Source organism: Acomys minous, assembly GCF_964271855.1.
Source record: "Acomys minous genome assembly, chromosome: 14".
In the NCBI taxonomy this organism is placed as follows: Eukaryota; Metazoa; Chordata; class Mammalia; order Rodentia; family Muridae; genus Acomys; species Acomys minous.
Genome location: NC_140496.1, coordinates 15,723,749 through 15,734,658, shown reverse-complemented (window position 1 = coordinate 15,734,658; position 10,910 = coordinate 15,723,749). Strand labels below are relative to the sequence as shown.

At 42.6% G+C, this 10,910-nt stretch overlaps 1 protein-coding gene across 2 annotated transcripts in view; it reads left to right on the top strand.

Moving 5' to 3' along the window:
* The first annotated feature begins 273 nt into the window (after positions 1 to 273).
* CNTNAP4 (contactin associated protein family member 4) overlaps positions 274 to 10,910 on the top strand; it is a 284,841-nt gene continuing 274,204 nt past the window's right edge. The window contains exon 1 of one of the 2 annotated variants that reach the window (XM_084757092.1): positions 274 to 658. In XM_084757092.1, the coding sequence (XP_084613218.1) occupies positions 568 to 658 (91 nt within the window). In that variant the 5' untranslated portion in view covers positions 274 to 567. The remainder of the gene's footprint in view (positions 659 to 10,910) is intronic. The other variant, XM_084757091.1, reaches the window with a different exon arrangement.

Genomic DNA, 10,910 nt, shown 5'->3' with positions numbered 1-10,910 from the left:
GGAGGGGAGGGAGCCCCGAGGAGGCCAGGAGCAGCGGGCAGCGCCTCAGGGTCCAGCTTCTATCACCTGCAACCGCTGTGGAGCTCAGACGCTGCTGGCCACTGCTGTGCTTTTTCGAGGAGGAAGGATGCTGAGGCCAATTTCTAAGACCGCTGCGAGGAGTGGGCGTGGCCTCGGTGGCAGTGTGTAAGCTTGTTAGGACAGAGGCTGGTTGCTTTTTAGTGAGGGACCAGTGCTGCTGAGGGGAGGGGAGGGGGAAAGGATAGGAGGGAGAGAGAGAGAGAGAGAGAGAGAGAGAGAGAGAGAGAGAGAGAGAGAGAGAGAGAGAGAGAGAGAGAGAGAGAGAGAGAGAGAGAGAGGAGCGGGAGGTGTTGGGGGAAGACAGGAGACTGGAGAGAGAGAGGAGGGAGGAAAGAAGGAGGAGAGAGCTCATGAGAGGAGGGAGGGAGGGAGGAAAGAGAGAGCCAGAGATACTGAAAACCCAGTCAGTGCTGGGTGAAGAACAGAAGAGAACCTATCTTCAGCGCCCTGAGAGCCACTCGAGATCTTTTGGGGAGCTCAAAAATTATGAATATGGGATCTGTCACTGGAGCTGTCCTCAAGATGTTACTTCTGTTGTCTACTCAAAATTGGAACAGAGTGGAAGCTGGGAATTCATGTAAGTACACAGCAAATGATTTAAAACTTGCAGGGGGGCTCCGTGCAAAACTTTGATTCTGTTTTTTTTTTTTTTATGATTAATCTTTTTAACTGGAATTGCTTCGGGGCTAGGAAAAGCATCATAGGAGAACTGTGCAAATATGACTGGGTCCCTTTTGGTCTGGTCAAAATATGCCAAATGTTACCCGGATTTTTTTTTCTTTCTAGCAGAATCTCACTCTCTATGAATATTCATTGAGGATACTCAACTTCTAGTAAACCATTAAATTAGCATCTTAATCAGGGATTAGCCCTGGTATAGCTTCCTTTGCGCCTTCCTTTAGGTTGTTGAATTTCGTTGGAATTATTTGTCTCACAGCAAAACAACCGGCAGATTTGATATTCTGCTGCATTAGCTGAGATTTTTCTGAAGTTTGCGATTTAGAATCAGTAGCTGGCTGCGTCTCTAAAATGATGCAGACTAATAACCGAAACATACTGCAGACTTCACGGGCAGACGGAACTGGTGGAGAGGCACAGCTCAGCATTGAAGAGCTGCGTCCTCACGGGGAGAAGAGCACCCCTGGATGGGCACCCATCCCTACACCTGCCTTAAAGGAACATGTGCAGGGCATCTATGCCACCGCCGCCACCCTCTTCCCCCCCCCCCCGCCCCCAAGCGGTGTTCTCTAGCGGTTGAATTTTCAACTTCGTGTATTTGTGATTGATTGTCTTGGTGCTGAGTTCATTGATTCAAGGAACATTTGTTACAATCTCATTGCTTAATTTAAATAGCATCCAAAACACATTGGCCAACTCCTTCTCCTCAGCTTGCTATTGGAGACTGGAAAAGTTTTAAAAGTTTATATTTGGCTTAAATTCCTTGAAATGGGAGAATTTGCTTCTCCGTGATGCATGCTAAACAGCTTGGCAAACGGAACTTTAAAAAATTTCTTTCTTAGATTTTTTTAAAGACAATTCTCATCTGCTTTACATTCCAAGAAAGGGCTACAAGGCCTGCTCTGGAATAGATGCCGCTGCTGAATCTCCAGGGTGAGGTTTAGGGTGCAAGAAACTGCTAACTCTCTTTGCTGCTAAGCCCCTTTGACTTACCTGGAGAGTCCTCACGAGGGAAAAATACCGGGATCTCACTGTCCAGCCCAACTCTGTGATTCTGTGATTCCATCTGCAGGAGCTCACCCGATGTCATAATTTATCTGCCACCCTGTGAAGGAGAGAACTTCACTCCTAGAGGGCTGCCCTGTGTTCCCCCGTCAATTTTAAGTCAGACGTGTGCGGGAATCTCATTAAATCAATAAAAGGTGCATGATTTCACTCAGTCTCAAATCGTAGGGATCCTGCGGATGATGGCCTTGGACAAGCATTGTAAGCCAGTCAAAAACAGGGACCACAACCCCAACCTGTACTCAGTTCCTTGGCAAAGGTGCAATTCCTCCTGCCGCTGCTGGGGTTCAGCAGAGAGGGAGCGCTAGAGGTCACTGTTGCGATGTGAAGCGCAGCACAGGCGCCTTCCCTCTGGTTGGGCAGAGCTTCACTCTGGCCTAACCCAGTTTGTCTTCCCAACGCATTGCCTGTGGTTCAATTTGCAGTAGTGAATATGAGTAATTGGGCTGTGAGCTGTTGGTGCTTGTTTTCTTGTTTGCAATCCGATGCAAAGTGTAACCAGAAGATCCATATGAAAGAGGTTTCTTTCTTAGTACATCTAGCACGAAAAGTGAGCAGCTGGGCTTGGAGGAGAGGCCAGCACTCATGTTTGCTTGGCTCTGCCTAGGCATCCCGCTGGTGCAGTTTTGATGTTGGATCTGTATCCATTGGGGTTTGATTTCTCTACGAAGTCATCGGATAAGCTTGGAGAGCCCAGAATTGAAGTGATCGGGAGCGCTTAAATATTAAAGTTGGAATTCTTGCTTGGCAGACCGGTTCAAGAGTTGCCTTTTCTTCAACTGTCAAAATTCATAATACAATGGCTTCAGATTGCCAAGGTGACTCTAATTACTTACTGGTATTTTGACAATGTGATATGTAGACGTTGACACAAAAATTCATTTCCTAATTTTTATATCATTTCTTGCTTTTTTACATTTTTGGAAAAGCCAGCCTCCACTTGTTGCTGGGTTGGGATAGAAATGGTGTTATCAGTTATCAGTTTTGGAACACAGAGCATGCGTTAAGTATTTATGAACGGGTTGTGAGTTAACCAAGGTACAGGCCACTGTAACCAACACACGCATCCCCAAGTTGTCTTATCCAAACTCCAGTAAATCTTCTGAAACAGATTGTATATTAACAAGAAGTGAGTCAATCTGAAATCTCATGAGAAAAGTCAGGGGGAACTGAACATAAGCAAAAGAAAATTAAAGGCCTGTCTCTCGGGTGAGTGCAAACACCTTTCTTCTTTATTTACAACTGACTCACAAGGAGAAGAATCTGTCATCCACTGAGTCAGCCTTTGGGTAACAATAAGAACATTTGCCTAGGGGACTCTGTAAACCTGGGATTAGGTGAACTCTAATTTGAATATTAATTGATCTAATTAATCAACTGGAAAATTTGCATTAGAAAGATTCCATGCAAATACAGCCACTTTCTCTCTCCTCTCCTCCCCTCTCCTCTCTTCCCCTCCCTTCCTCACTCATATGCATGGGGCGCGCGCGAACACACACACACACACACACACACACACACACACACACACACACACTTGTATGTAAGTGTAGAGTACTAACCCGTGTGCCAGTAGCACTTTGTGACTTTGGTCAGGACCTGTGTAGTTAAGAAGAAATATATTGAGTAGGTTGCAGTCTCTGTTTTTGGTGTCCCATACGACATTTCCAAGCTGTGAAGCAGCCCCAAGGTTTTGCTCTTTGTCTAGGTCAAGATAAGTTTGTTACTACATTGAGTCATGTTTTCACACAAACACAGCACAGGCGTCCTCGCACATGGGCTTGCTGTTTGGGAGGCTGCACCCTGGCTCTGTATGGTTTCTTTTCTTCCCTCTAAGACAGAGGTACTAGAAATTAATGATTTATTTTACACTTGTTAAGAATTCACAAATTCTGAATATCAAGATAGTGTTGGGGGGCGGCGGGTTAACTCACCCCATAAGAAGGATGGGGTGTAACTATCAGGCTGGGGAGGGGTTTGCTTTTGGTATCATTCTTATAGATCATGTGATGGAGGACATACTGAGCCCCACTCTGAGAATAATTGATGCCCACCAAATAGCTCACTAATGGCTTAATTAGACGTTAGCTTCTGATCGTGCTCTCTCTTTGCTTCGGGCTATGTCTGATATCTACCCGGAAGGAAGTACTGAAAACAGGATCAGGTCAGCCCTAGGGACAAGTAACTGCCCGAGGGGCCGATCACTCTTGGGCACAAGCTCAGACACAGCTGGACAGATCCTCAAGCTATTAAAGTTCAGTTTTTCAGTTCTTTCTGGAAGTCTGTTTGTGTTCTCTTCCCTCCTTTGGATAGGCTTCTGTAGTAGAATATTGAAATAACTAGAATATAATAAATAGCAAAGTACTCACGACTATGATCGTCCGTGCTTGGCCCTTGGAAGTGAAGATGAACAGGCTTCTGACTCACTCTCCGAGGACCACTTGCTTCCTTCCACCCCTTGGTTGCATTCTCACCACTCACTGCATCTGCTCCAGATCATTTCCGCTCCCTTTTCACAGGGCGAACATAGCTTATAAGCCAACGTGGGGACCAAACATGGCTTCCACATCACACCCGGAACTTACTTAACTAAAGGAACAAATATTGTTATTGTCTTCTGAAACTAGTTTTGGAATTCATATCACATATAAACAATTAGAGTCAGTCTGTAAGTCAATGGACTCTTTTTTTTTTCTCAACAAAAATAGATCGATAGAATTGCATAAGGTCATTGGAAAGAGGTTGCAATATTTAGCACAGTGTTGGCAGAGTATGGTCCATGGGCCAAATTTGATCTCACGCCGTGGTTTGTATGACCTATGAACTCACAGTGGGTTTTGCATCTTTACCTGAAAAAAAATTTTAAAGAGAATTTTTTTTATGCACAAAATGGCAGTGTGAAATTTAAGTTTTATCACGTGTCTCACTTATGTAATGGCATGAGCAAGATTTGTATTTAAATATTAACATAGCTTGAATTTAATTAGTAAAATTCTGCTAGGATTGGTTTAATTCTCATTTTTTGCTTATCTACATACTCTTCTGTATTATCTATCCGGTCCTCTGTAGAAAAACTCCACCGAAGTTTGAAGTATGGTGTGTGTCATGTAACATAACACAGATTATATTAATTAATGAAGGTGTTCTTATGTCATTAGTCATGCAAGTACTGAAGGAGGCGCTCACACTCAGTGTGACGGGAAACCCTTCGCTTTCATGTTTCCTCTATTTGTTTCTCCTAAGTGACTATTTTTGATAAATCTTGTTTCCACAACTATTCACTATCTGCATTTGTTAGTAAAGTTTCACAGTACTTTTGGTTGCTAAAGAGGCATCTTTCCATTCATTCATTCATTCATTCATTCATCCATCCATTTTATATCCTGATAGCAGCCCCCTCCCTCCTCTCTTCCCAATCCCCCTTCATACTCCCCTCCTCCCCATTTCCCCCTCCTCTTCTCTTCCAGTCATCGCCTTCCTACTCAGTGTTTCCTAAAGCCTGTGAGCAATTTCACCCCAGGCAGTCGGGATGAAATTCTGCTGTTACGTCACATGTTCATGAGCGCAAGCCATTTTACTCTCTATGAATCAGAAGCTTAGATTTGGAATCAAGTTGGTTTTTTGTGAGGGAAATGTTCCTGTTTGATGAGTGTTCTTGCTTTGAAAGTAACTCAGCAACTTCCCCAAAACGCTCAAATTGGCAAACTTTCTAGAGCAAATTGAAAAATAGATTTTCATTTAAGCACAACCCACTGAGAATTCACAATAATTAAGCAAGTGCTTTCTACCTCCTCATGCCAGCGTAATTCATTTGTATGTAAATATCTTGTCCATTTGGAATTGTATTTACTTTTGATTTCCAGAAACTGATCATTATGTTAATTTTATTTGTATTATAGCATTTTAAAGAATAAGTTAAATGTGATGGGGCACACTATTAAAATATTTTTATATTGTAATTAAAATGGCTATGGCTATTTGTTAACTTTTTTATTTTTCTTTTATAATTTATTCATTTATTTATTTATTTTTCATTTTGAGACAGGGTCTTATGTAGTCCAGATTGCCCTTGGCTTTAACTCCTGACACGCCAGGACCTGCTCCCAAGCCCTGGAATTACAAGCATGTGCCGTGACACCTTGGCTCAAAATGTTAGTTTTGTTTTGTCATTTGTATTTTTGAGACAGGGAGTCACTTTATAATCTGGATGGCTTAGAACTCACTGTGTAGATCAAGGTGGCCTGGAACTCACAGAGAAGAATCACCTGCCTCTGATTCCTGAGCGCTGGATTAAAGGTGTGCACTGTAACACCTGGCTTCTAATAGCGTTGTTAACAGTTCAGCTTTAAATGAAGATTCTGGCTTCTCATCAGAGGGCCATTTCTTAAGCCAAACAACTTGTTGAAGTGTCACCTCGGATGAGTTTTGTAAGAAGTGAGGCCGCTGACTCACAGCTGTCTATTGGACAGGGATACTTAGGGATAGTGACCTCGGTAGTCCAAAGCTTCGAATGTGCGTTCGCATTAGATTGTCAGCCTGCCTTCACAAATGCCTGCTTTTCTGTTTAGAACGAGAATCTCTTTTTATCTCAGATCAATCAATACTGGACCTTTAATGTTGTCAGCTAATGAATCATTTGACCTTTAACTTGCCAGTTAGCCCAGGATTAGCCAAGAGACCCTTCACTCTTCCTGGTGTTTGTTTTGAGAGAAAAATCTCAGGTAGCCCACGCTGACTTTGAAGTCTAGATCCTCCTGCCTCCAAGAGCTGAGATTACAGATGTGCGCCATCATGCCCGTGCTCAGTATCCTTAAAAAAAAAAAAATCGTTTCCATTTCTCTGTACTGACTGAAAGTCTGCAGAATGCAGACACGAGCAAGATAAGACAACATTGCTACACAAATCCCAAGGATGCATATTCACATTGGTAGCTTATTATTTCTGGTGAAGTAATAAAGAATTTCATGCTCTGATCTGATTTCCCCTCCATTGCTTATAGGTTGTTATTTTCCATTTTTATTGATTCAAACATTTTGGTATCACTGACTTATTTGATATGTATCTGGGATTATTGCTGTTTTCTTGTTAATTAGAGTGATGGAGAAGGATTGATCCTCACAGAATATGTGTTTCAGATAAGAACTGCTTTGCGAGCTCACCGCAGTCTCGAGGCAGAATGTGCTTTGCGGTTGTTGTTACTAGTGTGAGCCCTGACTGAAGAGGTGACTGTATTAGTGGTTCTTCCAAGCAAAACCCTTTAGACAGATCTTTAACGGACAGATCTCCAGAACACTCCTTGAATTGTGGCATCAGACACTATAGTTGGTTGGGCTTTTCCTCATCTTAAAGAGAAAAATAACTCTCAGTGGGATGTGATGGCACACCTGCAATCCCAGCACGTGGGATGATGGGACAGAGGGTCATGAGTTCTAGTACAGACTCAGCTACATAGTGAAAGCCCGTTTGAAAAAAATCCAAGGGCTGGGATACGTTTTAGTGATAGAACAGTCGACTGACATGAACCTAGGGTTTTGCCCCTAGAACCTCCCACCCGCCCCCCCCCCCCAAGAAGTCAGAAAAAATGCTTTAAACTACATAGCGATAAAAGTAGGGGGCCATGGGAGACCCTGCTATGATTGTGAAATCTTCCTTTAAGGAAAACACACCTACCAGTGAATGTGAATAGAATATCTTAAATTCAAATAGTTTACTCTTGAACTTAACATGGCCACTTGAAGACTTTGGCGTTTTAAAGAGGAAGTTTAAAATGTCTTCAGATGTAATAGCTTACTTGCAACTCTGCGTTACAATAGATAGAATTGCTAAATGTGAAAAGAAATTTCATTTTGTGTGCCTGTGTGTGTCAGTGTGCACATGGACCACGCGTGTGCGGGTCCTTCAGAGGCTAGATGAGTGTGCTAGATCCTCTGAAACTGGCGTTACAGGCAGCAGTGAGCTGCCGTGTAGATGCTGAGACCTGAACCCCCCACCCATGTCTTCTGCAAGAGCAGCCAGTGCTGTGAGTCACCGAGCACATTTCGAAATGAGAGCGGTGTCAGGTACTATCATTGGATCTTGTTAATTTGAAGGAGGTGGGAGGCAACTTTGATGTCGGATTTCAGCTTTCAAACCCTCTGCAGTGAGCAACGTGGCTGTGGTCTGAGTGTCAGTTTCAACCGAGTGCCTCTGGGTTTGCACCTGTACATTTATAGCCCTGTGACTTTCATGGCTAGCCGTTTTGTGGTCTTTAGTCTATAGTTTGGGGTTCCTCAATGTGTCAGCAAGTTAGTTCGAAGGTCTGGTGTTGATAGAGACAAAGATCTATTACTACTACATGAGAAAGGTGGTTTTATTTCTCAGTCAGCTTGCAAAAGTTGGAAGCTTTTTGGCCAACGTGTCTTTTACAAAAGTATTCACATACATGGTACCTAAAACTATAGTTCAAGAATTGATGGCCTGGGCAAGTAACTGATTCTGCATCTCCCTTCTAGCTTCATGTGCTGTTTAATAGGAGAATATATATTGGGCTTTTTGCCCCTTCCCAATAGGATTTTTTTTTTGTCGTTGTTCATGGAAAAGCAGCACTTTGACAATGAAATTGGGGAAATCTCATAACAGGACGTAAAAATGAGCCTGTTTATGTTACAGTTAATGAGTCATTCCAATGTAATAATTGGAAAAGTGAGTGAAGCCTGCAAACATTTGACACTTTAAGTAGTTCAAAATTAGTAACTATAAAATTTTTAATGCATAATTATTTAATAGAGCAGTGATGGGATTTATCTAGAAGGTTTTTAAATCACAAAAGAAAATGGCATACTATGTATCATATCTATAGCTCTAATTCCTTTTTTTTTTTAAATTAAGTTCCTCTCATTAGTGCTTGTCTATAACAAGATACTATGCTTCTAAAATCACAAGACACATATTTGTTTCCATGATCATTTCTCCCACTGGCAATTATGGTGCCTAAAAATGGGATTATAGGTTGATGATAGTCTAGAAGTAATGTAAATATATAAATTCACTAGTCTTCCTAAAGTACATTTATTGTATAATCACTAGATGAGCTATTGTTTTCTTACTTGATTCAGCAGTTGTAACTTACAGAGGTCGCCTTCACATGTCCTCTGAATAACTCTACTGAGAACTATTAAGCCAGGGTGTGGTAGATTCCTGGGTGAACTTGAGGGACAGTTGAGTCTCTTGGCTCATGACAGAGGTCTCAGATCTTCCTGTTAGTATAAACCAATACTTACCAGAACAATAGAGGGAGTCTTAGAGGATTTGAGAAAATTACATTTCTAGGCTAATAGCTTTGCTTCAGAAGATTGCACACTGATACACACACACACACACACACATGCACGCACGCACTCACAGACAGACAGGAATATGCACAGATATAAAACACACACACACATTCATATAGTTCTGAAGACTTGTCACATAAAATCTTTTGATCATTAGGAGTAGAGGAAAAAGAAAGGCATAAATTTGGGAAAAGTCTTTAAGGGACTTGAGTTGCTGAGATAAAATTACCCCACCCCTTGCCCTCAGTGTGTGTGTGTGTGTGTGTGTGTGTGTGTGTGTGTGTGTGTGTGTGTGTTGTGTGTGTGTGTGTGTGTGTGTGTGTGTGTTTGTGTGTGTGTTGGAAAGCATTTAGGGTGGGATTAAGGATGGGTCATTTTAAATTAAGTAGTGTTAGGACACAGAAGGTGGTGTTCACTTGCTGTCGGTACCACAGTCATCTCCAGTATAGTTTAAAACAGGGTGTGGAGGTAGATATTTTACCCTGATGTGAACACTGCCCAACACATATGTGTCATCAAACATACACATCTCCATGAATATGTACAGTTTCCTTGATGGGATGGAAAGAAACCAATAGCCACTGTCCAGGTTACCTTTAGCTCTCAACACAGCCTAGGATCACCTGAGAAGAGTTTTAATTGGATGTCACCATGGGGTTGGTCTGTGGGCGTGTCCATGAGAGATGGTCTTGACTACTGATTGGTGAAGGAGGGCCCAGCCCACTATGGGTGGGTGGCACCATCCCATGGGTGACTAAGGAAGCTCAGGCTTGAGCGAGGCAGCTGAAAGGTGCTCCTCCATGGTTTCTGCCTGTGGGTTCTTGTTTGAGTCCCTGCCCTGACTTCCCCAAGGTAATGGGCTGAGATTTGGAAGTGTAAGCCAAATAAACCGTTTCCTCCCTGAAGCTGCTTGTGATCCGAGAGTTGTATCACAGCCACAGAAAGAAAACCGGAACAACCCCCAAAGGCCAGACAGAGAGCTGCGTAGGATTAGAATTTAACAAGATGAGCTGGGTGTGGTGACGCTAAGAGGGCTGCAAGTCTGAGTGTGTTCAAAGTTCAAGATCATCTTAAGAAACGAAAGGGGAGAAGGGAAGGGAGGAGGGGGGAGCGGGAGAGAAAGAACAACACGAAGTTGGGATGGAGTGGCGGTTCTGGAAGTCTGGGAATAGGTTGGAGTGGGGTGATTGGGGTAGGTTAGACCAAAGAAGCACTTTGTATACACATACAAAGTTCTCAGGGGAGAAATAAAAATATTAACAAAACGTCTCTGGAGATCCTGTTTGAATTTACCCTGGATGTGGACAACTCGATTTGTCTCTTATAATTTCAGAGTTCATTATTTTGTAGGCTGTGGTATGATGGCTCTAATGTTTGACTCAACATCCCATCGGTCCCTAAATTCTAGCCTCTGTCAGCATGACATAAAGCGTGAGGGAAATGGCAGAGGAGATAGGGGGGTCACAGCCACTGGGTAAATTGAAGCATAATTTAGCTCTCTGAGGCAGTGCACTGGAGTGATGCTAGCCAGTACCCAGAGCAGGGCATTACAAAGTTTAACATTTGTCACATCGTTCAGCTTTTTCTCTCAATTTGGGCTGATTTTTTTTTTTAAACAGAAAGAGCCTATCACGAAGGCAGGAAGCCGCACGGATGCTCACCGATCCGCACAGTCAAGGATTTATAATACATATTTACATTTGCCATGTTTTAGATGTTTAGGACTTAATTAAAAGAACATTGCTAAAATAAAAGCAATTCTGTCTAAATTGG